The following is a 27,013-nucleotide window of genomic DNA, read 5'->3' on the forward strand; positions in this document are numbered from 1 at the left end:
AGAGAAACATCGATCAGCTGCCTCCTGCATGCCTCCTACTGGAGATGTGCCCGCAACCAAGGTACATGCCCTTGACCGGAATCGAACCCGGGACCTTTCAGTCCGCAGGCCGACGCTCTATCCACTGAGCCAAACCGGTTTCGGCAGGATTGAATTTATTGGAGTGACATTGGTTTGCAAAACCATACAGGTTTCAAGTGTATAACTCAATAAAACATCATCTGCACAATGCATCGTGGGCTCATTGCTCCAAGCAGTCTCTTTCCATCCCCATTTTCCCTCACTTTGCCCACCTCCACCTCTCCCCACCCTCCTTTCCCTCTGGCTATCACTACACTATTGTCTGTGTCTATATGTTCTGTATATGTTTTTGGCTAATCCCTTCACCTTCATTCATCCAGTCCCCCCTTCGCTCTGAGATCTGTCAGTCTGTTCTCTGTGTCCATGCCTGTTTCCATATTGTTGGTCAGTTTATTTTGTTCATTAGATTCCACATATAAGTGAGATCATTATGGTATTGTCTTTCTCTGACTGGCTGATAGCGCCCCCGACCCCAGCTTCCAGCTAGCTGTAGAGTGGCTTAACATTTAGTATGCATGGAGAGCCAAGGATCACCAGGCATTTGAGGGGAGCCTTCAACCCAAGAGGCAGAGACCAAGACAAAGGAAGCAGACAATGTTCAATGCAGAAAACGCCAACTTAAAAAAAACTAGCTATCTTTAGAGAGAAAATTGATATTGCAGCTAGGAAACAAGAACAGGATGCTATTTTTAAAATATGGAATAATCAAAGAGCTCTTGAAAATTTAAATGTGGTGGCCAAAATTTTAGCAAGAGAACCCTTGCTGTATGAAATCTCCATGGAAGCCCAATGTAAAATACATTACAACGGTATATCATTAGCATAAATGTATGTTAAAGTGTGGACGTGTGGCTCTGAGCTGCCGGGAATCCCCAGGGCGTGAAGGACCACTCACACCCCTCTCAGCTGCTGCTGCTGCTCCTGCTATTTTGCTCTACTTAAATTCTGAATTTTTCTTGGTGGTGTTTTCCCCATTTTTCTGCCTATGGCCACTGGTGCTCACATTCCTTAATGTAATAATACCTCTAAAGTTCAGATGCTTTCAGCTTCAGGGAAGAGAAACTCCTATTTAAGCCAGTTTCATTAATATATAAAGACATTTATTAGCTCACCAAACAGGAAGTGGGTTACAGGAGGTGGTTTCTCAGTTGGAAAGGGGCTCATTTTCTTTAAAAAAAAAAACACACAAAAACAAAAACACAACAATGTGCATTTATCACTCATTTTTCTTAAAAACACCATCTGTGCTACATAAATAAAAAGAGCAGACATACTGAAATGGGCACATAACAAATTGTAATACACGGGAGAACACTGATGTATTTATTAACTTGTGCTGCCGAATCAAGAATTTTTGTAGAGACCTCCTGCCGTGCCTGTGCCTTTAAATTACTTTTTTGTTGTTAATTGTCACCGGAGGATATTTTTCTATTGATTTTTAGAGAGTGGAAGGGAGGGGAGAGAGAGAAACATCAATGTGAGAGAAACACATTGATGGGTTACCTCCTGGACTTGCCCTGACCAGGACCCGGGGTTAAGCCTGCAACCAAGGTACATGCCCTTGACTGGAATCGAACCTGGGACCCTTCAGTCCTCAGGGTGTCGTTCTATTCACTGAGCCAACCTGGCTAGGGCTAAATGTACTTCTTATTAATGCATCGTTGTTTAGGAAGGTCAAAGCTCTGCCCTGGCCTCTTAAAAATTCAAGCCTGTATGTCTGTTACAGGTGTGCAAGGGAGTATACCTTTACAGCATATGTTCATCACATCCAAACGTCCAGCAAGACCCAGGCATTAGGTCATGTATTTTAGTCATGGTATAATGGTTAGTTATGCCATTTTAATTATTTTACATTGGATTCCATTAAATTTCATTTGACAAAATATTCTTCTGCTAAAATGTTTCATTCCCATTCACCTCCAGTGTACAAAATTAGGAAACATCAGAGTCTAATCTATTATTCCCGTGAAAAATAGATTTTAGGGAGGATGGTTGTCAGAGATGTTTACATTTAAAGTGATGGAGTTAATTTTACACAGCAAAATTTACTAGGATCTATAAAGAAAGTGAATCAAAGTATGTTTTACTCCTGTGAGTGAAATTAAAATGTACTAATTTTCAAAGTTATGCATTATTTTTTTTAAAAAATACTAGTTCACATATTTTAAAATTCAAAACAAAACTGGCTATCCACATTACGTATTTTACAATATTGCCACCTAAAGACTTCTCTTTGTGTAGAAGAAAGACAAGGTTCAGAGTCAAAAGTTCCTGGTACTTAGGAAAGAAATTCCTTACTCAGATCACTACTATTATACATACAACCACCTCATCAGAGCAGTGTGAGGAATAAAAGGGATAGTGCATGTAGACAGCAAACTGCCCTTAGATTACATTTCTCTGTCTTGGACAACATTGTGGTCTTGGTTTCACAGAGGCCCTAAATAAGCAGTAATCAATACAAAACTATTTTGCCGAACTAAAATGGTCACACCAATGTAAAAATCAACACGAAAACTCTTAAGCCTTTCTAAATCATTCCAATGATGTTACACAGTTATGTGAAGAACATATCTAATTTTACGTAATCTGATCAGAGTCTCCAGCTATATTGCCTGTTTTATCACAGTATGTTATTATCACAGTATGTTATGTATCAGAAACACAATACGTCAATGATGCACAAGTAAAAGAGGCCTAAGGTTTGCTACAAGTTTTCAATGTATTTTTAAATTATGCTGTAAAAACAGTAAACTCTTACAAGGATGTTTTATGATTACATCACAGCAAGCAACTGTCTATTGGGACAAAAAAGATGCTGAAAGGCAAATAAATTGCTATAATTAAATATGCACAGCTCATTGACATTTTTCTTAAAACAAAAAATTAGGGTTCATCCAGTGAAGAACAGGCATTCTGCCACCACCTCTGTTGGCAAATGGAATCCAATTCCAAAAATTCCTGTGATCTTGAATGTCTTGTTAAGTGTTACAGGGCTTTTGTTTTTCTTTTAGCCACTAAATTTTTCAGGAAAAATTCACCTATTTAGGAAAAATGAAAATAGATTAATATCAACCTAAAGTCAATGTCAGATAATTACACTTCAGTGTTTCCCTTTAAAGGAGATTTTTGTGTTTGTTGCATTTCTCTCTTCTCAATGACAATAATTCTCCTATATCTTTGGCTCTTTCCCCAATAATGATTAGTCATTATTTTTAAAAAAAATTATTTTATAATCACTACAATCTCTACTATTATTATTGTTTTTTTCACTTTATTATATTTTTTCCATCACCATTGATCCCCCCTTACCCTCTCCCACCTCCACCCACCTTCCTCTCCCCTGCAATCACCATACTGTTGCCTGTGTCCACGAGTTTTTTTTCTTTTTTGTTCAATCCCTCCATCCCCCCACCACCCCCCACCAAAGCTGTCTGCCTGCTCTCTCACTATGGGTCTGCCTCTATTTTGCTTGTTAGATCAGTTTGTTTATTAAATTCCACATATGAATGAAGTAATTTACTATTATTCTTTCTAGTAACTCAGTATTATAAAGCATGACCCTACTGTATCTATGGGTCTTCTGTACATTTATTCCACACTATGTGCACGTTCTAGTCCTCATCACTGACAAAGGTATTGCTGTTGGCACATTTCATTTCAGAGAGCAATTCTGCTACATTATTAGCCTAGATGTGGTGTTTATACAACAGACCTCGTTTCAGTTGAGCAGACTCATCTGATGGAATCTCTTTAGTTCATTCCCCTCTAGGGAAGCAAGAGCTCTTCCTTTATAATGGCTTCTCCTCCACCCCCTAAGGTGTGTCTATCACTGTGACAGCACAGCTCAATGCTGATTGGCAGAGCTCAAAGCTGCAGGTCTGATTTTATGAGGAGTCTGATCAAGTCTCTTTGTCATCTAAACATACGAGTAGAATTGCAACCTTCCCGTATACAATCACAAAGAATCCCGAAGCTCATAAACTAGCCAAGTAATGGAGAGAATAATCCTTGCTGCTCCACACCTCTATCTAAATCTGATAGGAGTGAAACCAACGTTATTATCAGATCCTAATGCATGATCTGAATCTAATGCTCTATAACCAGAATTTGATGTCTTACTGCTAATTTAAAAAGCATTAAAATGTTCATAATTCACTTCCTTATAAATGTTAGAAAATTTCCTTAAAAACATACACATGTACACAAAACCAAAAACAACAAAATAAAAACTCCTTTCAAATTGACAGTACTCTACTGTAACCACTCCGGAAGCGGACTTTCTATTCTTTATATATAGTTTTAGCTTGCTAGCACTGCCTGAAGAAGAATAAATCACTTGTAATTATTAGTTTCCAAAGCCCCCACATCCTGTCAATGCATTCAATCAAACTCTTGGGTTTTGTAACTAGGATAAGCTATTATTACTTCATTAAATTTATTTACAGGAATACAATAAATATTACTTATACTTTGTATTATTATAAATATAATTCATGCCAAATTTAAGCATATCTATGATTTAGACCCTAATATAAACCAGTCATTTAAAAGAGCATTAAGCCCTAGCCGGTCTGGCTTAGTGATTCTACCCAAGGGTTTGGGTTCGATTCCAGTCAAGGGCACCTACAGCGGTTGCAGGCTCCTCCCTGGCCTGGGCCCTGGTCAGGCCTCCTGCAGGAGGCAACCAACTGATGTGTTTCTCTCACATCGATGTTTCTCTCTGTCTTTCCCTCTCTCTTTCATTCTCCCTAAAATCAATGAAAAAATATCCTCGGATGAGGATTAAAAAATAAAATAAAAGGGATAGAGCAGATAAAAATATTTTAAAAATAAAATGAAATAAAAATAAAAGATCATTAATAGTAATAACATGGCTCAGACACATCCAGAAAATAACTAGCTGTTTATTCTTCAAAAAATTATAATTAAGTCTAACTGACAGGGCAAACACCATAAAGATTTTTTGGGTTAAATTCAATTTTCAGATATGTTCTCACAGACTTTTGATGGCCATTATCACATGATTTTTAATCTCTTGGAAAAAGCTTTTATTTTCACTAGTCAGCTCAAACTATGGATCAAAATAAGAGCTGAAATTACAAAGGTGAAAAATTGCATGTAGCTAGTAAAAACAAAAAATATTTATAGGGAAAATAATCTTATAGATTTTTTTCTGTTGCTTCTGGGAGGAAAAATACAAAGCTATTTTAATGTTGCAGGCAGCAATGCTTTCAAAAACTTTTCAGGGTTTAATGTGATCTAAAATCTGGAGTTTGGAGAATCAGCTGGCATTATTGTCAAATGACCACGTTTTCCTAAAAACCATGTTATATGCTTGATGGAACTTTGTCATTTCTGAGTAACCTACTATTGATATCCAAGCATAGAACAAACTGATTACTTCTGCTTTCATCAGAGTAGCTGAGCTATTACATATTAAGGTAGGGAAGGGAAGGATTCTTCATTTCACAAACAACTGAGAGTAAATTTTTCCTCAATATGACCCTTATGAAACAAATCTCCTAAGGAAGTTCCTCCCCACCTTTTTTCTTCTTCACAAATGACAACCACAACTATTAAAATGTAAATATGGAAAGTGATGGCCTGCATGAAACCATCCCGTGCAGTCTATCTCACCTGCTTTATATGAAGAACGCACCAGAGGGCCACTTGCCGTATAATGAAATCCAAGGTCATTTCCCACTTTTTCCCAGTATTTGAACTTTTCAGGAGTAATGTATTCTTCAACCTAGATTTAAATGATTAATTTTGATTCTTGAATTTCCATAAATCATTTTGATTCTACAGAAAATTGATACCCATGCATCCAAGGTGGTTTTTTAAAAAAATTATTGTTAAAAGTATTACCTATGTCCCCTTTCCTCCCCCATTGACTCTTCTAGCGCGCCACAGCCCCCAGCCACCACCACCCTATTGTCTGTGTCCATAGATTATGCATAGATGCATACAAGTCTTTGGTTAATCTCTTCCCACCCACCGACCCTCCCCTGCCTTCCGAGATTCCACAGTCTGTTCTATGCTTCTGTGTCTCTGGATCTATTTTGTTCATCAGTTTATTTTGTTCTTTAGATTTCACATATGAGTGAGATCATGTGATACTTATCTTTCTCTATCTGGTTTATTTCACTTAGCATAATACTCTCCAGGCCCCTCCATGCTGTCTCAAAGGGTAAGAGATTCTTCTTTTTTATTGCTGCATAGAATCCCCTGGTATAAATGTACCACAGCTTTTTTATCCACTCGTCTACTGATGGGCACTTGGGACCTTAACTATTGTAAATTGTGCGGGTTTGATTCTGGTCAAGAGCACGTGCTTCAGTTGCAGGCTCGATATGTCTCTCTCACGTTGGTGTTTCTCTCTCTCGGACTTCCCCTCCATGGACAAATATCCTCGGATGAGGATTAACAAACAAACAAAAAAACAAATAATAAAAAGTGGGATCTACCTTTGCACAATGGCTCCTTAGTCTCGTTTCCTCTCTGATTTTATTGTTTGGATAACGACCATCAGCATCTGAAGGGAGCCTTGCTTTTCCCATCCTTCTTCCCCCTCCCCCTCCAGTCCCATCCCTCACTGGAGGTCAGACATCCCTCAGCAATAGAGCAAGCCTGAGAATTATTCTCAGATAGAAGACACCATTAAGCTTATTGTCACTAAGGTTTAACATTTGTTTTGCATGTGATTTTATTTTTGATTACTGTTTCATGGAAAGCATTATAGAATTCTGGAAGGCAAATTTATATGACAACCATTTTCTTTAGCATGGCTAAAATAAAAATTTTAGGTTCAAAAAATTTTAGGTTCAGAATATCCTTTCAAAGGTTAAAATTATTTGCAAATCTTTATACAATTTTATTCATATTTTAATGTGTTTGTTTGCTTTAATTGCTACAGGTGTGAAAAAAATGAAAAGATGTGGAATATCTGGGGACAGTAGCCAGTGTTTGCCTTCATTCAGACTATGCTGCTGCTCTTTTTGAAGGCAAAGTCCAGTTACACTTGGTAAGTATAATTTTGATGTCCTGGAGGCCTGCTCAGTTAACCTAGTGATGACGATGAACAGCCGTCTTATTAAAAACTTCGGTCAGGAAGCAACCTTGTACAGACTAGCTGGAAAGCCAGGTTTGGATAAAGGAGTAACAAAAATCTTGACCCTTCTGCAGGAGATGTTCAGTTAGCTTTCTAGCTCTATTCCCAAGAAACCTGGCAGTTTATCAACTGTGCTACTTACAACATTGCTAATGGTAAAAATGACCCTGTTGGTAACTGTATGTAGAAACCATAAGTGAACTATAAAAACTGATGGGAATGCCATACATCTGGGCCTCCTGGAATGCACTGACTCATATATTTAGGCATGTTGCTTGCGGGGGTCCTTGAAGCTATGCCTCTTGAGTTGTTCAAGAGATATTGGCCCTGGAATATGGGGCTTCCAAACCAGGGCATCTTCCACATCTGTTCTTGGCTCTTTACTTCTGAGAAGCCAGAGAATAGCCACTAGACAACTTCAGAGCCTGTGTTCCCACTAAAGTGGGGTGTCCAATGCTGCCCTGCTCATAAGCCGTGCTTCCTGCCTGATGCCTTTCTGAGTAAACTGGCCTGTGTAGTCTGCTGAGTCTGAATGTTTAATTGAACCTAAGAAAAAGATCCTCCCCTACGAGCCACTGCTAATTCTTTGTTTTAGATAGAAAGTGAACTCTTGGATACTCAAGAAGAGCGTGAGACTCGACTTTTCCCAGCAGTGGATGATAAGTGCCGGATTTTATGTCATGCCTTAACTGGTGATTTCCTCATCTATGGCACTGATGTACGTATTGTCTTCTTTAATATAGAACACGGGGCAATTTCTAGATTTTAGTTTGTAATATAATATAATTATCATGTATATGTATATAAATATAGAATGTCCCAAATATATACACACACTTTGAATAATTATAAAGGCAGTGTTTATTAAAATACATTTCATTTTTACAATTGAGCTATCAGATCTTAAAGTATGTGTACATATTTTTGGGACACCCTGTATATATTATATGTTATATATTATGTATTATATAAAAATATATAACTACTATAAAATAGACACAAATAAATATATGTAGAGCACAGAGTTGGCATGATTTGTTAGTATTGAGTGCTTTTGTGATTATAAGCAATTTTGAGAGCACAGTAAAAAGGGCAAACTATTGAGTGTAGAAAACCTGGATTTAAATATCAGGTTGGTTTTTTTTTTAACTTATAGGTAGATTTTAATTTTATTTAATTTTTTAAATTTATTTTATTGATTTTAGAGAGGAAGAGAGAGGGAGAGTCAGAAACATCGATGAGAGAGAAACATCCATCAGCTACCTCCTACACACTCCCTACGGAGGGTCGAGCCCGCAACCCAGGTATATGCCCTTGACCAGAATCGAACCCGGGACCCTTGAGTTCACAGGCTGACACTATCCACTGAGCCAAACCCACAAGGGCAGTGGTTGGCAAACTCATTAGTCAACAGAGCCAAATATCAACAGTACAACGATTGAAATTTCTTTTGAGAGCCGAAAACCAACTTCTGCACATGGGCCACGAAGTTTCAATGGCACTGTACGTGCGCGCCCGCACGTGGTATTTTGTGGAAGAGCCCACTCAAGGGGGCAAAGAGCCGCATGTGGCTCGTGAGCCACAGTTTGCCAACCACTGCGCTAGGGCAATATTAGTTCTTTTACTTGCTTGTTGCTCTTTAACCCCTCCAAGCCTCATTTTCCTTATCTAGATGCTTTAAGGACTTAATTTGATGACGAATATAAGACACCTCATTCAACTTTAGATTTCCAGTGCCTACATTTAGTAGGCATTTAATAAATACTAAAACTAATGGAATTCTGAGGACCAGTGTTTTGGTCCTTGAAACCACCATTACCCTATACTTCTAAGTATTACGTTAGCCACATGGACATAAAGCAGTTATAGTAATAGCATCTAATATTTGTAAAAACGTTTTTAAAGATTTTTCAAAGCATATCATACCTGTCTTGTTCAGTCTCTAAATTCAGTAAAGTTGGAAGAAAAGGTGTTTTCCACATAAGAAGAACAATTATTCACTATTTCCATTTTCTCTCATTAAATTGTTTATTAAAAAGAGCATGTCTTAAAGCATGCTTATTGCCATTGAGAGACTTTATAAGTTGAAAATAATCAGTCTTTGTGCTAATTTACACCAGTAGGGTAGGTCTGGTGTATCAGTGAAGTAGTGAGTGATGTGGTAAATAACATTAAATACAATACGTTTACATGACACCTAGCATTATAAAGCCTGATCTCACTCATCTCATTAACTATATAAAATACGCAGGGACATTTCAGAGATGGGGACACTGAAGATTGAAAGGTCACTAAGTTTGTGACAGAGGTGGAACTTGGCCAAGCAAGATTTCCTGATGGAAAATGTACTCTTTCCACTCTGCCACAGGCACTTTGAAGTAAGAACTCAAAGTGCAGTTGCCTGTCAACAGGCAGTATTTATCTGTCTCATTTTTTTTTTTTAATTGAAGTATAATTGACATAAAACATTATATTAGTTTCAGATGCACAATATAATGATTTGATATTTGTATATATTACAAAATGATCGCCACAGTAAGTCTAGTTAACATCCGTCACCATACATAGTTACAAAATTTTGTTTCTTGTGAATCTGAAAATATTGGGGCTTTTTAGCAGCTTTATTGAAATATAATTGGTAATAAACTATACATGTTCAAGTTAAGTTTTGAAATATGTATGCATCTGTGAAACACCATAAGCTCTATCAAAATAATGGACATATCTATCACCTTTAAGTTTTCTCAATCCCTCCTTTCCACCCCTCCCCACTTAGTGCTTTGTCACTATAAATTAGTTTGTATTTTCTAGAGCTTTATGTAAATGGAATCACATAGTAGGTACTCCTTCTTGTCTGGCTTTAGTATAATTATTTTGAGATTCATCCATGTTGGTGTTTGTGTCAATAGTTCCATCCTTTTTCTTGCTGAGTAATAGTCCATAGTCAGCTTATGTCATAATTCACTCATCCATGAACCTATGGATGGATATTGATGATGTTTCCAGTTTGGGGTATTTACAAATAAAGCTGCTATAATTATTTGTGTTCGAGCCTTTCTATGGACATATGCTTTTTTTTATCTTAAAAACACCTAGAAGTGGAATGGCTACATCATATGGCATGTGTATGTTCACCCTTTTGAGAAATTGACGAACTATTCTCTAACTTGGTTGTACCATTTTACACTCCCATCAACAGTATATGTGTTCTAGTTCCTTATATCAGGGGTGGGGAACCTTTTTCTGCCAAGGGCCATTTAGATATTTATAGCATCATTCGAGGGCCATACAAAATTAACAACTTAAAAATTAGACTACTATGTTTGGCCATTTAATGAACTCACCCCTGATACCTTGGCAGGGCCAGACCAAATGATTTCGTGGGTCTTAAACAGCCCGAGGGCTGGAGTTTCCTTACCCCTGCTCTACATCCTCACAAACACCTGATACTGTCACTCTCTACTTTCAGCCACTCTAATGAGTGTGCAGTGGTACTTCATTTTTATTTCAATTTGCATTTCACTGATGGACTAATGATGTAGAGGCATCTTTTCATATGCTTCTATGCTATCTATTTCTCTTTAATGAAGTATCTGTTCAGATTTTTTTTTTATTATTTCTTAATTGGCTTGTTTATTTTCTTATTACTGAGTTTTGAGAGTTCTTATACATTCTATAAAGTTTTATGCAAATGTAAAACACAAAACTTTAAATTTGCTAGAAGACATAGGAGAAAAACATTGCAACCTTGGGTTAGGCAAAGATTTTTTAAAAAAATAATTGCTTATTGTTGAAAATATTACATATGTCCCCCTTTTCTCCCCACTGATCCCCTTCAGCCCACCCCTGCTCCTCGCCCCAGGCCCTCACCACCCCATTATCTGTGTCCATGGGCCATGCAGATATGTATACTAGGTCCTTGGTTGATTAACTCCCACTCACCCCCCACCCCCCCACCCCCACCGCCTTCCCTCTGAGAATCTGTACTCTGTTCCATGCTTCCATGTCTCTGGATCCACTCGTTCATCAGTTTATTTTGTTACTTAGAGTCCACATATGAGTGAGATCATGTGATACTGGTAGAATGTCAGTGTAGCTTCCACTTACTCTGCTGCCGTTTTTAATCTGTTTTTGTTTTAATTCTTTTTTTATATATATATATTTTATTAATTTTTTACAGAGAGGAAGAGAGAGGAGAGGGATAGGGAGCTAGAAACATTGATGAGAGAGAAACATCGATCAGCTGCCTCCTGCACACCCCTCACCGGGGATGTGCCCGCAACCAAGGTACGTGCCCTTGACCGGAATCGAACCTGGGACCTTTCAGTCCTCAGGCCGACGCTCTATCCACTGAGCCAAACCAGTTTCGGCATGTTTTAATTCTTTATTGTTTAAAGTATTACGTATGTCTCCTTTTTCCCCCATTGACCTCTCCCCAGCCACTCCCACCTCCCAGCAGTCAATCAACCCCCTACTGTCTGTGTCCATTGGTTATACCATTTTTAATCTCTTACGGTGGTTTTTAACTTCATAATTTATCCAGGTGTGCCCAGGTTTCTTCTTCTACCTTCTCACTGACTACCTGTTTATTGGTTACCTGTTGGCCACTCTATCAGAATGTAATTACAGGGAATTAGAAAGGAGGGGGAACATCAATTTTGGTATCATATTAGCTATTCCAAAGGATCGACAAAAAAAATGAGATTGTTTATAGAGATTATATATCTGCATCACTCCTTTATGAACTAACAAATATAATCAAGAACTAGTCACTCCTATAAAATTGAGGACTACGCTGTGTATTACTCATTTTGTATCTTCTGCTTAGCATTGTGTTTGGCACATGGTCACTACTCAAGAAAAGTTTCTTGAATTAATGACTAAATGTCCAATATAAAAATAGGAAGACCGACTTCATCTCTGGCTCTTCATATAACTCTAAAACAAACCACAAGATCACCATTGGGAATGAATATAATTTCCCAACTTTTAAATATAGTTTTTTGTTGGCTTGCTTAAGTCTTATAATTTTGAGGGCAAGAAATAAGTGCTAGTGTAGCTGCTTTATACAGATAATATAATGGAAACTGGAACTGGAAAATATACGTGGAACATATTATTGAAAAGCCAGCAGTGGCGTGGCTCAGTGGTTGAGTATTGATCTATGAACCAGGAGGTCATGGTTTGATTCCCGGTCAGGGCACATGCCTGGGTTGTGGGCTTGATCCCCAGTTTGGGGCATGTAGGAGGCAGCCAGTCAATGATTCTCTGTCATCACTGATGTTTGTCTCTTTCTCTTCTCTCCCTTTCTCTCTGAAATCAATTAAAAAAAAAAAAGTATTTTTAAAGAAAAGCCAGCAGCTTTGTAATTTTACCTGTGGAAAATAAAAATTTAATTAAAATTACCAACATTTGGCAATTCATGGTAGCTGTACCTTGAGGTGGCGCTTTGTTGGCTGCATATACTGTCCTAACGTCAAACAGTCCACATCTGCCTCACGAAGTGCTAGAGAGGAAAAAAAATACATTACATTAGCAGATGCTTTTATGAAGCTAAAATTGTACATTTAAGCATAATTTTCCAGAAAGTAATTTCACCATAGAACAGTGTGAACTTTATCCTGGCCTACAATCCTGATGTTGGAAAATAAGACTGTACCCATTCATTCAAAGGTATTTATGTGTCAGGAGATATAGTAAGGTCTGAAAACAGGAATGATTAAGACAATCATGGGGGGCCGATATAAGGATGAATGACTCCAGTACTATGGAATAAATGTTAAAAATAGGGTTGGAAAGTGTCTAGAGCAGGAGTCTGTTAGGCAGAAAAGACGAAAAGAACTGTATATCAAAGGCCCAAAAACACCCACATTGTAGACCAGACATGCTATACTAGAGGCCCAGTGCATGAAAATTCATGCACTGGAGGGGGAGCATCCCTCAGCCCAGCCTGCCCCCTCTCACAGTCCGGGAACCCTCAGGGGCAGGAGGTGACCCGGTGATCAGGGGAAGGCGACGCCCCCATCACACCTCTGCTGCTGCCACTGCCAGCAGTGCAATCCTCAGCTGACCCTGGTTATCTAAGCCTCGGGTGGCCCTGGTCGGCTGGGCAGCTGCTATCCGAAGCTTGCCTGCGCCTTGGGCCAGCCCTGGGCGCCCCAATCTTGTGGCTGTGGGTACCACCATTTTGAGGGCGTGACAGTCAATTAGCATATTCCCTCCTTATTGGCTGTGGGTGCCACCATCTTTGTGAGGGCATGACAGTCAATGAGCATATTCCCTCTTTATTAGGATAATATAAGGCTTTAGGTAAATGTACAAGATATGCACCGAGGATGTGATTTGATCTCTGACTTCAGAATCTTTCTAGTAAAACATTATGAACTGTGGTAAAGAGAAGCTTTCAATTACTATTTGAACTCATTACTCTTTGAAACAATAAACAGCTACAAGAAGGCCAAGGACTTTCAGGTAAAATAAAAGCTGTTATATTTAAAAATTTAAAAAGCCTAAGAATCACAAAGCAAATGGGCTTACAGGACTAAGGTTAGCAAAGTCCAAAATATATCATGTTATGTGACAATGTTGCCAATAAGCTCTTTCTCAAAGGCCTGGATTCATCTTACTCATCTTTTAACTGTCAGTGCTGGCCAGAGCTCCTGGTACCTGGATGGCTTTCAAAAATTGTCTGACTGAACAAGAAAAGTGGACAAAATCATGTTTTTACTTGATACAAAGGTAGAAAATAAAATGGGATGCAAATTTCATATCTTGACCTTTTTTTTTTTTTAAATATATTTTATTGATTTTTTACAGAGAGGAAGAGAGAGGGATAGAAAGTTAGAAACATTGATGAGAGAGAGACATCGATCAGCTGCCTCCTGCACGCCCCCTACTGGGGATGTGCCCGCAACCCAGGTACATGCCCTTGACCGGAATCGAACCTGGGACCCTTTAGTCCGCAGGCCGATGCTCTATCCACTGAGCCAAACCAGTTAGGGCAATATCTTTTTTTTTTTTTTTTTTTAAATATATTTTATTGATATTTTACAGAGAGGAAGGGAGAGGGATAGAGAGCTAGAAACATTGATGAGAGAGAAACATCGATCAGCTGCCTCCTGCACACCACCCACTGGGGATGTGCCCGCAACCAAGGTACATGCCCTTGACCGGAATCGAACCCGGGACCCTTCAGTCCGCAGGCCGACGCTCTATCCACTGAGCCAAACCGGTTTCGGCAGTTAGGGCAATATCTTGACCTTCTTGCATATCATTCCACAAAATTCTAAGAAAACATACATCCTTCCCTTTTTATGTTACTGTTTATAAGCATATACTGTACTTAATTCTTACTGGAACTTTCACTGAGATTATGGAGGGAATCATAATGGGGCCTTCAAAGTGGGGATCCTGTCTAGCCAGCGTAGCTCAGTGGTAGAGCATCGGCACAAGAAGCAGAAGGTCACAGTTCGATTCCCAGACAGTGCATATGCCCAGGTGTGGGCTCCATCCCCAGTAGGGGGCATGCAGGAGGCAGCTGATCAATGATTCTCTCTCATCACTGATGCTTCTATCTCTCTCTTCCGTCCTCTTTGAAATCAATAAAAAAAAGTGGGGTTCCTGCTATTATTCAATGAAATGAGAAGGAGTTTTAATTTTCAATTCCTTTACCTTTCATTGTTGCATATACTTGCTCATCATCCTCGCCTAAACCCAACATGATAGATGTTTTAGAAATGACATCAGGCTGAACCTCCTTGGCGTGCTTCAGGACCCGCAGAGACTGGTCGAAATTGGCCCTGGGATCACGAACTTTCCTTGAAAACAGCAGGGCTGTTGTCAGCAAGAACAACCACAAGCTCAACTAAGCACATAGTTATGTAAGCAATATGAAAGACCAGAAAAGTACATTCTGGACATTACATTACATCATATGGTTCAATGGTAGAATTTGTGCACCAATGTCTAACTATTACTTTAGGATAGAAAATAAGGCTTTGCTGGGCACCCTAGCTGTTGACTTTTAAGGCCTTTCAAGTCTGGGGCAGAGAAAACTAAAATAAAAGTATAATTTATGAAGTACTTGAGGAGAAGCTAGAATTCTGAAGCTGAAAGTAAGTGATTATAAGGGATAGTCAAGAAAAAAAAGGAAAAAGAGTGGAAGAAAATCTCCATACTGAACAAAGAAAGAACTGTTTAACTTAAACCCACATTTCAGGGCTGAAACTTTTATAATTTCTTTTCAAAAGACTGAGCTGCCCTCTGCTGGTGAGTATACAACATTGATATCTCCTAGTTTAAAAAAATGCAGGATTCTGGAATTTTCACTGGAAAGGATAATTTTTCTTAAAAGAAAACAGGGAAACTGGCACCCACTGGTGGTGGTATAATGAGATAGGGCAGGGTTGGAACAGGCTGTGTGCCAGACTTCAATGGGGCCAAACCACGATGGTTTAAATTGGGATAAGGCCCAATGGATAGAAATTGCTGATGTTAGCCTGGCTGGTATGGCTCAGCAGTTGAGCATCGACCTATGAACCAGGAGGTCATGGTTCAATTTCTGGTCAGGGGACGTGACCCAGTTGCACGCGTGCAGGAGGTAGCTGATCAATGAGTCTCTCTCATCATTAATGTTTATATTTTCCTCTCCCTTCCTCTCTGAAATCAATAAAAATATATATTTTTAAAACTGCTGATGTTAAACCAGCATTCATTTGAATTCAAAAGCAACCTTTATTTTGGGTAATTGATTTGTTGTTGTGGTTATGTTTAACCAGAGACCAGTTGCCTGAGAAGAGAGGAAACCAATTTATGAGTTAAAAAATAACCATAAAACTGATAATATATAAAGTCATTATTTTCTGAAAGTATTTCTCCACTGAATTTAAATTATGCTCCCTAATGTTTATGATTTAGTGGAAATGATGGTTATTCTTTATCATACTTCTTTCAAGTTCTATTATAATGTCTATAAACTAACAAAACCATTGTCAAAAACTTTACTAAAATTAATAAAAATGAATGTTAAAGGTTAAAATAATTTTTATTTTTTTGAAATATGAGCGTAGTCACAATGTGGAATAACAATCTATAATTATTCCTAACCACTAAAATTTTTAGAAAAAGTAAAGAAGTATAGTGTCTACTTTTTAAAAGAGATTTAAAATACATCTGAATGATACCAGTTTTTCTTCGGCATCATTTATTGCATATCTTAATGCCAAATGCATTTTATAGTATTTTTGTTTGTTTGTTTCTTTTTTTATTTTTTGTTTCTTTTTTTAGAATTACAATAAAAGTAATTGCTCTTGTGTAATTTTTTTAACACTGTTCTTTGAAAAAATAACTCATCGGCACTTCTAATAAGATACTATCAAAAAAAGAAAAAAAGATGCTCATTATGTGTGTATAACAAAACATACACATGCATAAATATATAAGATATTTATACTTTGATGTTGAAAATTGATATTACTGGGTAGAAATATTATGGGTGATGATCACATTCTTTCGTTGGCAATATTATCTAATTTTTCTGTAATAGGCTTATTTATGTGTTTTTTTTTAAAATATATTTTATTGATTTTTTACAGAGAGGAAGGAAGAGTGATAGATAGTCAGAAACATCGATGAGAGAGAAACATCGACCAGCTGCCTCCTGCACACCTCCCACTGGGGATGTGCCCGCAACCAAGTTACATGCCCTTGACCGGAATCGAACCTGGGACCTTTCAGTCCGCAGGCTGATGCTCTATCCACTGAGCCAAACCGGTTTTGGCTATTTATGTGGTTTTTGTTTAAAAAAATTCACTTTATAAGTCTATTACAAAGTTCTCCTTTGAAAAAAGTGAGAAAACGTTCCAATATTACTCTGTATGTGTAATCACCTCTGTAATTCTGGAACTGTTTCTACATTATGTGCATATACATCTAATCCTGACAGAGCGACTTTTTCTATTGCTTTAAGATCTCCTCGGAAATCAGGAGTGAGACATTCCACAAGAATTTTTGGATTCCTAAAGGAAAAAAAGATAAGCATTAAACTGAGGAAAAGAACTGACATAACTGCTGCTCAAAACAGAAATCACCCCACACATTCTGTATCACTTTCAACACAGTAATCTTTAGAACCCTGCCCCAAAAAGCATGAACATACAAATGTTTATATCTGAACTGTTTAATGAAAAAATAAATCTAGAACATCAAATAATATGTACACAGTGGTTAAAATACACCTGTAAGCAAATGACAATCAGGATACATTTTAAGACTGTGCAGATTTTTAAGCATTACTAAGAAGGCATTTAAAAATATGTATTTTTTTAGGAATTAAAATATAAAAACGTTAAATATAAAATATTTTTTAATTTTTAGAAAGTAAATTGGGATATTTCTATCTGAATGTAATCATTTGATTGCTTTAATTTTTATTTATTTTAAAATTCATCAAATAGGACTTTCCTCTCTTCTTCTAGGCCCGTGGTTGGCAAACTGCGGCTCGCGAGCCATATGCAGCTCTTTGGCCCCTTGAGTGTGGCTCTTCCACAAAATACCATGGCCTGGGCGAGTCTATTTTGAAGAAGTGGTGTTAGAAGAAGTTTAAGTTTAAAAAATTTGGCTCGCAAAAGAAATTTCAATTGTTGTATTGTTGATATTTGGCTCTGTTGACTTATGAGTTTGCTGACCACTGCAGTCTAGGCAAATATTTCACAAGTGCTATGGGCTTTAAAAGCTATTCTGAGTTGCTGAGTCAAGTTGAGCTTTGCTTAAATAAAATGTAAGCTAAACATTAATCTTCCTATTTATATTGGCTATATCTATGTATTCAAGCATTGAAATGTGAACTAGCTCATAGAGCTGCTTTCTCTGACAGCAGTAGAAATGACCGGGACAGCTGACAAATTTTTCCACAAACCCAACTGCAAAGTTTCTGGAGCTGTTTCCTAAGAGAACAGATGTAAAAAAAAATACCCTCTCATGGATATAAAAAGTATTGAAAGAACACATCCTATAACTCACTGTTTGTTAAATGCAAGTTGAAACCCATTAGTAGTTTGTGAAATCAATTTAGTGGGCTGCAAACAAACATTTTTTAAAATAAATTATAAAATATATTAAATAGAAAATATTATAGGAATCATTGAAGAAACATTTACTAAGTATGTAGGTGCTAGACTAGCACTGAGCTATAGGAAATAGGCATAACTTCTTTTTTAATCTTTTTAAATGGACGAGATTAAAGCCGAAAAAATGTGGATTATGGGTAAAATTCCAAGGACATATAAATACAGATAAACTCTATATCAAGACTTACATATTTTTACAATGTGGGAGCTTATCTCATCCTTATTCCTTCTAGATGATGATTTATTCAAAATCAGTACTAGGAAGACTGCAGCTTTATACTTCTTTTAAAATTACTCAAAGGAAGTTTAGACTAGCACTCAAATACAAAGCAAGGGCTCTATGCACCAAAGGTTCATGGATGAGGTCGCGTCCCCAATTCCCTAAAATTTCTGCAAATATGTACCTGTACGTTCACATATGCTTTTTTCTGGCAGATAATTTCCAGCAGATTATCAGAGGGATTTATATAACACCCCGCAAAAGGTTAATAGCCACTGCTTTGAAGTAAAGACCATACTGAATTTATATGAGACAAAAAAAGTCCTTAAATTAAACAAGTACCTTTCCTTTAAGTATGATACAGTCTTTGCAAAGTGCTCAGCTCCTCCATCAGGCAAATCTAGAAACAAGAGAGCCCACTGCTCAAGGTGATGCCACAAATTAGTAAGAGCCAATTTCTGGAAGAGGTTATAATGACACTAACCATCTCGATCCACAGATGTCAGGACAACATAATCCAGACCCCACTCTGCTATTGCCTTTGCAGTATTGTAGGGCTCATTGGCATCTAGTGGAGGTGGCTTTCTTGCAGTCTTGACAGAACAAAATCTGCAACCTCTTGTACATGTGTCACCCATCAACTAAAATAGAGATGTTACAATTTCAATCAAGTAGACAAATGACCCTCAAGAATATAATATTGAGAGGATAAAGTTACAAAGAATGAACACAATTTGATTCTGTTTATAAGAAATTCGAACCATTCAAAGCTAAGCAATATAGTTAAGGGACACAAATATAATGTGGTAAAACTAGAAAAAAATAGGAAATGATAAACTCAGGACTAAGAACGGTGTTAAGGGAAAAAGAAAGGGGATGGGATCAGCAAGGAATGCATAGGTGGGTTCAAAGATAATGCTAATGTTCTACTCTCAGACTGGAGGTATCGGGTTATTTGCTATATTGATATTCTTACACGTAAGTTATAAAGATTCTTTTGTATCTATTTAATATTAACAAAATGATTTAAAAGAAATGAAATGTTTAATGAACATCAATATGCAGGTCTCTGTGGAAATTAAATAGAAGGCACAGCTCCTTGTTAAATAGATGGACAGAAAACACATAAAAAGTTAATAATCTGCTTTCTGTGGGTATCACTTTCTTCAGGACACTGCTTCTGCTGCCACAGGTCACTCCCAGGTCTACACCCTGGGCACAGCCATTGCAGATGTTCCGTAGGGGTTGTAGTTTAGGGGAGAAAGCTCCTCTCCCCCTTTAACTCTCTCAGAGGGGACTCACAGCAATGATGCTTAGGCTCAATGTCTCAGAGTTTTACTGAAACTATGAACTCTCCCCAGGAATCAGTTATGAGTCAACAGTGGGAAAGGGGACCTGGTAAGGGGTGAAGCCAGAGATGCCCATCATGGAGTATTCAGAATTACTCCTTTAAGAACTGAGGTTGTGTAACTTGGATAAGCTCCTGGTTGGCTATGCATTATAAGGAGCTCTATCTCATAAGAATCCCCGCTTCCTCAAGTAAATAGCCCCCTGCTGGTACAATTCAATGGTTTATCAGAACTTCCCAGACAAATATGAATTCTCAATTGCACATAATACAGGTTAACCTCAATAACTCTATATCCATACCCCTCTGGATAAATATGGTAGACTGCACTGTTAATCCCAATTCTTAGGCAACCAAATTAAGGTTATACATCTCACCATTTGCCATGTAACTTGCAGTCTCCCCCCTCCCACCCCCCCACACAGGATGAGGAATTTATGTGTCTATCCCAACTGATGTTTGTCTTGGCCATGTGACTTAATTTGTCCAATAGAATGATAGCAGGCATGACCAAGCAGAAAGCTCAAATGTGCAGGTGGTTGGCTTGCCCTCTTGTACTTCTTCCATTCTCCATAAGAATTTCCCGAAGAGCTGCTGGTCCAAGGTAAATAAAGCTCTAGAGCAGACCTGAACCCAACCTACTTCCTGGAGTTCAGCTTAGCTCAGTCAAGATCAGTAGAACCCCAGCCAACCAAAAGCCCATGAGAAAAATAAATCCTTGTTGTTTAGGGGGAAAAAAGAAGTTCAGCAACCATAAGTAACATTTCCAAAACTTAATAGAAGATATAGCTCAAGACAGCACATGATTAACTGTCAGACAGATGGAAAAATCAATAATAGATTTATTCAGAGAAGGGAGAGATCATAACAGGCTGGTTTATTTTCTCAGGTTGTTTTTTTTCCACGCATTTCGCAAAAATTCATATGAAATGAAAAATCTAATCAGAGGCACATAATGCATATTTTTAGGAGAAAGACATAAAACATTTCCTTCCAATTTCTAGACTAAAGCTTTAGAGTTTGAGGCTGGTCTTACCATGATTGTGGCTGTAGCAGTAGCATATTCTCCACCTCCCCAACACTCTCCAATATTGGGGCATCGAGCTTCCTCACACACCTGTGAGTAAAAGGGAATTGAATACAACCAGGTTGAAAGTATTTACCAATTGAACGAATGAGTGACCAGGCATTTTACCTGTGCATCTTTACAACATATTTATGAAGAAATTCACTATTTAAAAATGCTGTTAGTTGCCAAACTGTATCTTTATTAAGTTAAAAACTAGATGAATGTATACATTTTAATGTGCAAAGAAATGGAAGGATATATATTGAACAGTTAAAGTGATATATTTAACGTTTGGGATTATGTATATGATGTTTCACATTTATCTTTATACTCTTTCCTACAAGCATGTTCTTAACTTGTAATATAAAACAAACAAACCCTCATTTCCTAAGACGCAGGAAAATCTTTTTTTTTCTTACTATTAAATGAGAAGCTAAGAAATTCAATTACTTTTTTAAAATTTTTTGTTTAATCCTCACCCAAGGATATTTTTCCATTGATTTTTAGAGAGTGAAAGAGAGAGGGAAAGACAAAGAGAAATATCGATGTGAGAGAAACGCATCGATTGGTTGCCTCCAGCATGAGCGTGACCAGGGCCCGTGCTGGGGAGGAGCCTGCAACTAAGGTACATGCCCTTGACTGGAATCGAACCCTGGACCCTTTGATCAGCAGGCCGACGCTCTATCCACTGAACCAAACCAGCTAGGGCTTCAATTACTTTTTGTTTCTTTTGTAGGGAAAATAATTTTTAAATTTATTTCCATTATTAATAGTAATGTATCCTAAACACTTTCCTTACTGTTATTGCTATGTAGTCTATTAATTTTTAAGTTACACATGTAGAAAATGTACGGCTTTTGGTTAAGAGAAATATTTAACACTTTGACAACTTACTGTATGGAGATTTAAATTCCGCAAAGTATTTTTCAGTTTATTGTAATTTTTCCCCATGGGAATCTCTGTCTTTAGCCATGGAGGTAGTCTTAACCTGAGGAAAATGAAAACCATTCATTAACAAACATATCCCCAAATAATCATACAGCTTTGATCTATTAATTCATCTAATAATCATACGTTGATCTATTAATTCCTGGTTAAGCAGCCCCCCCCCCCCTATTATTCTGAATTAACTTATAATTTTTGCCATAGAAGAAAGAACAGAGATTCAAATTTAGGCTTGCTCAAATATTTTAGGAAACACTGATATTTGTGTCTAACAGGACACTATGCTCATGTCTATCATTTGCAAAGGCACAGAATAACACCATCCTAATAAGAAAGAATGAAGAAGTTTTGAACATCTCATTTCCCAATGAAAAAATTCTGTATTTTTTCAGATTAAGGAGGACTTTCTGCTCTACTTTATATTCTTAATTTTTATGTTGATTATTAAATGAGAAAAATCTGAAATTTGGAGTGAAGACTATGTATCCTCAGGTTCCCCTTGACTTCCACCCACTTGTGATCTAGAAGTTGTTGGGTAAAGTATCCAGCAAAACAATTTGTCCTTAAGAACAACCAAGATGGTGGCATAGGTAAACACCTGAACTTGCTGCCTCTCACAACCACATCAAAACTCCAACTAAAAGACAAAACAAATATCATCCAGAACCACGGGAAAGCTGGTTGAGTGAAAGTTCTACAACTAGAAGGAAAGAAAAAAGTGCATCGAGACTGGTAGGAGGTGCGGAGGTACGGAGGTGTGCGTGAAACAGGCTGGCAACTGGGTGAGCTGTTGTTTTTTTTCAATTGGGAGGGAGATACAAGCTCCCAATTGCTCTGAACTCCAGTTCCCGGCGAGACTCTGGGGACCCAGACTCACACCGGGAGAAATTGGACTGTCTGGCATCGGGCCAGAAAGTGAGAGCGGCTTTCTCTAAGAGGTACTTGCAGCGATCATTGTTCCTGCACGGGCCAAGGGACACAGAGACCCGGGACCTCTCTGCGCTAGGGCTGACTGGCAGCCATTGCTGTTTGCTCCACCCTGGTGATTCCCTGAGACCCCGCCCCACCCAATTTACAACCCCACCCAAGCTGTGCGAAGTGGCTTTTGCATATGAATGGCCTGTCCCTTTTGCAACCTAAAACCTAACAAACTGCAGCTGGGTCAGAGAGCTCCAAAGATTCCAGAAGAAGGCCTAATGCCCTGCAGCAGCAGCCTGCATTGCTTCACAGCTGGGCCTCATCTGGGCACTTCCACACCCCAAACAAAGAGGAGGAATCTGCAGATCTCTCTGTAGCTCCTCCTGGGTGGCCTCAGGCAGTGGCTGACTTTGTACCTCCTTGGAGATCCAAGAGCCAGTGTACCTAGTGGTCAGATTACAACTCCTCACATCCATAAGCACACACTCAAGGGGCAGACTCAGTGAACACCAAAGCCCCACTGAAGCAAGTCCTGCCCCATAGGGTGTCTCCAGTACAGCAGTTCTCCCATTGTAGACACAGCTGGTCCTCACAGCCAATTGGCCTGGAGGTCAATTCCTCCCTTGGATACCAACAGCAACCAAGGCTTAACTACAACAAGACTGTGCACACAGCCCACAAAGGGGTGCACCAAGAGTGTCCACCTCAGGTACTTGGGGAGGCTGAGCCACTGGCCCTATAGGACACCTAGCACATAAGGCCACTCTATCAACACAGGGAAGCAGCCAAAATGCGGAGACAAAGAAACATGTCACAAATGAATGAAAGAAATGGAGGAAAGCAAACTACTGGATATAGAGTTCAAAACCACAGTTATAAAGTTACTCAAGAATCTTCTAGAAACCTCCGAGAAATTTAGTGAGACCCTCAAGGATGTGAAAAAGGACCAATCAGAAATGAAGCATACACTGACTGAAATAAAGAATAATATACAGAGATCCAATAGCAGACTAGAGGAACGCAAGAATCAAGTCAAAGATTTGAAATAAGAAGAAGCAAAAAACACCCAACCGGAAAAGCAAAAAGAAAAAAGAATGCAAAAATATGAAGATAGTGTAAGGAGCCTCTGGGACAACTTCAAGCGTACCAACATCAGAATTATGGGGGTGCCAGAAGAAGAGAGAAAGCAAGATATTGAAAACTTAGTGAAAGAAATAGATTTACCAGTCCAGGAAGCACACAGAACCCCAAACAAGAGGAATCCAAAGAGGACCACACCGAGACACATCATAATTAAAATGCCAAGGGCAAAAGACAAAGAGAGAATCATAAAAACAGCAAGAGAAAAACAGTTACCTACAAGGGAGTACCCATACAACTGTCAGCTGATTTCTCAACAGAAACTATGCAGGCCAGAAGGGAGTGGCAAGAAATATTCAAAGTGATGAATAGCAAGAACCTACAACCAAGATTACTCTACCAAGCAAAGCTGTCATTTAGAATTGAAGGTCAGATAAAGAGCTTTACTGATAAGAAAAAGCTAAAGGAGCTCATCACCATCAAACCAGCATTATATGAAATGCTGAAGGGTATACTTTAAGAAGAGGAAGAAGAAAAAGGTAAAGATAAAAATTATGAACAACAAAGTGACAACAAATACTTATCTATCAACAAGTGAATCTAAAAATCAAGTGAATAAAAAATCTGATGAACAGAATAAACTGGTGAATATAATAGAATCAGGGGCATAGAAAGGGAGTGGACTGATAACTCTCGGGGGGGGGGGGTGGGGGTGGGGGAAGAGATTGGACAAAAATCTTATACCTATTGATAAGGACAGTGGCGGGGGGTGGGGGGTGGGGGTGGGGGTTAAAGGCATGGGGTAGGGTGGAAACCGGGTGGAGGGGAGTTATGGTGGGAAAAAAGAGAAACAAATGTAATAATCTGAACAATAAAGATTTATTTTTTTAAAATGCCAAAAAAATCACACACAAAACAATTTGTCCTCTGCATGAAATTCCCTCACCATTCTTTTAAATTAAGTCAAGATATCCATAGGTCATATGTACATAGACTTCGAGAAGCACAAGTTAGATCATAAACACCCAATTACAATGAAAAATTTAAGAAGGTCTAATGGATTAGTAGTAAGATAATAACCTTCACTTTCTGAAGAAATTTGATGATGAATAGAAAAAAGAAGATGGGGGTGTAGGATGGTTCATCCCTAGAATGGGTGAAGGAAAATTATCAGAGAGCACTGAGAAAAGTATTTCAACAATTTCACCTACTTACCTATTCTATGTCTGTTATCACTTCCTTTTAATGATTTTAAGGTAAATTTAACAAGTCTGATTAAAAATATACTCTAAGGTTTGGTTACATCTTAAAATAATGCAAGATGAAGGAAAGGGACATTAAAATGATCTCAAAATTTCAATTACCTTTCTCCTTTCTGGCGCTTTAAGTTTCCTTTATATTCATCCCAGGTGCTCTTGTCTGCAAGATCACCAGACAGAAAATCTTGAAGGTCTGGTCCATTTTGTAAAAATTCCTTTTCTTTATCTGGCAAGGAACTTACTGCTCTGACTGGACTGCATAAATATTTTCCAAATACCTAAAGAGTTCATTATGACATTTATTTAGTGGGGTTTGGAATAATTTACTTACCATTTACTATCCCCTCTCCCCACCTGCCTGCAGATACCAAAACCCGAGGATGTTCGAGTCCCCTGTATAAAATGAACTGGATCAATGTATACAACCCTACCTTCCCACCAGGATTCCTAAATGCTGATAGAAGGAAAAAAATCCCCGTGTTAGTGGGCTTTTGCAGTTCAGACCCTTGCTGTTCAAGGGTCAACTATACATTTGTTGACCATAAGAAACCACTAGCTTCTAGATGTGAACACAAACGTGACAAGATAACCCAAACACTACAAAAGTCATTAGTCAGTACATCTAACGCAAAAGAATCAACAATTTAAGAAGAGTGTCTGTTAATGGTGCTGCACGATTGCTACAGCACTTGTCCTTGTCTCTGGGAAAGCCTACAGCACAGGTTTGTGTGCTCAGAGTCCAGAGTGGTGTCTAGTACATCCTATATATCCTATCCTATATAATAAAAGCCTAATATGCTAAGTGTCCATTCATCCTGTTCAATCAAAGCATAATATGCTAATGATATACTAAGGCTCCTCAACCGCTCACTATGACCTGCACTGACCATCAGGGGGCAGACGCTCCAACCTGCAGGATAGCTTGCTGCTGAGGTCCAGCCAATCCGGGATGGGCCGGCCAGGCCCTGGAGCCCTCCCGACGTCCCTCCCCAGCTGGCCAACCTCCCTGATTCCCTCCCTGGTCCAGTGCAAGAATCTCGCGCACTGGGCCACTAGTAGTAAATAATAAGGGGTGCTCAATGCAGTGCTCCTTCCTATAAATGCTCCAAAAAGTGCAGGGTTCAAATCAGTGATAAACAGAGAGAAAAGCTCTCAACGTCGGCCAGAGAACCTACAAAGAAACCAGTACCAGATACTGTACCACACAGGGGTGCTGGGAGCATTAAATGATACCACATGAAAAAAGATTAGAGCCCGGCGGGCATGGCTCAGTGGTTGGGCGGGCCCATTCCCGGTTACGGCACCAGCAGGGCTTTCGGCTAGATCCCCAGGGGTGGATGGGCGGTGCAGGAGGCAACCAATCAATGATTCTTTCTCATTGATGTGCCTCTCTCTCTCTCCCTCTCCTTTCCTATCTGAAATAAAAAATATATTGTATATTTTCAAAAAAAAGAAGCAGCACATATTATGTCTATCCCGACGGCCACGAGAATAGAGCAATTTGTTGCTTCCATTAAAAAAAGAAAAAAAGATTAGGAGGGTGCCTGGGTAGAAGTAAATGATCAGAAATTGTTGGTCTTATTATTGGGCGCACTGAAGAGAATGGAGCCCCCCACCCCACGCCCGCACCCTGAAATCCCGCCGCTCACCTGGGGTCTTACGGTGCGTACGACTACCCCACATCGTAGAGACATCTCCCTCTGTCGTATTCCAGCTGGGTCCCGGGATTTAATTACCAGGAAAAAACAGTTGGAGAAGCCTCTCAGTATTTATGACAGATGACCTTAACTACTACTGAACCTGTGGAACTTTAAGCTGGCTCACGATTGGCTGCTTTAGCCGAGTGGAGTCGC

At 38.7% G+C, this 27,013-nt stretch overlaps 1 protein-coding gene across 2 annotated transcripts; it reads right to left on the reverse strand.

The window, feature by feature from the left end:
- Positions 1–1,153: 1,153 nt before the first annotated feature.
- Positions 1,154–27,011, reverse strand: LIAS (lipoic acid synthetase). 2 transcript variants are annotated; one of them, XM_080642099.1, is made up of 11 exons: positions 26,810–27,011; positions 25,266–25,438; positions 21,853–21,946; positions 20,926–21,006; positions 19,026–19,182; positions 18,884–18,941; positions 17,083–17,211; positions 14,867–15,012; positions 12,631–12,701; positions 5,722–5,833; positions 1,154–3,122 (listed from the first exon to the last, which is right to left on the reverse strand). In XM_080642099.1, exons 1-11 carry the CDS (start codon positions 26,852–26,854, stop codon positions 3,070–3,072), a joined length of 1,119 nt encoding a protein of 372 aa, XP_080498225.1. In that variant the 5' UTR covers positions 26,855–27,011; the 3' UTR covers positions 1,154–3,069. The 2 variants fall into 2 exon arrangements, with proteins under 2 accessions (XP_080498225.1, XP_080498226.1); XM_080642100.1 differs by lacking the exon at positions 25,266–25,438 and having other exon boundaries at positions 1,163–3,122; positions 26,810–27,006.
- Between the last annotated feature and the right edge of the window lie 2 nt (positions 27,012–27,013).

The sequence above is a fragment of the Plecotus auritus genome (genome assembly GCF_963455305.1).
Source record: "Plecotus auritus genome assembly, chromosome: 1".
NCBI lineage: Eukaryota > Metazoa > Chordata > Mammalia > Chiroptera > Vespertilionidae > Plecotus > Plecotus auritus.

Excerpts from the sequence above, each read along its gene's own strand:
- LIAS (XM_080642099.1), bottom strand. The coding sequence starts at position 26,854 with ATGTCTCTACGATGTGGGGTAGTCGTACGCACCGTAAGACCCCAG. Across the intron at positions 21,007-21,852 it reads GGAATTTAAATCTCCATACA|GTGTGTGAGGAAGCTCGATG; the intron begins GTAAGTTGTCAA and ends TTTTACTCACAG. Across the intron at positions 5,834-12,630 it reads CAACAAAGCGCCACCTCAAG|GTTGAAGAATACATTACTCC; the intron begins GTACAGCTACCA and ends ATTTAAATCTAG.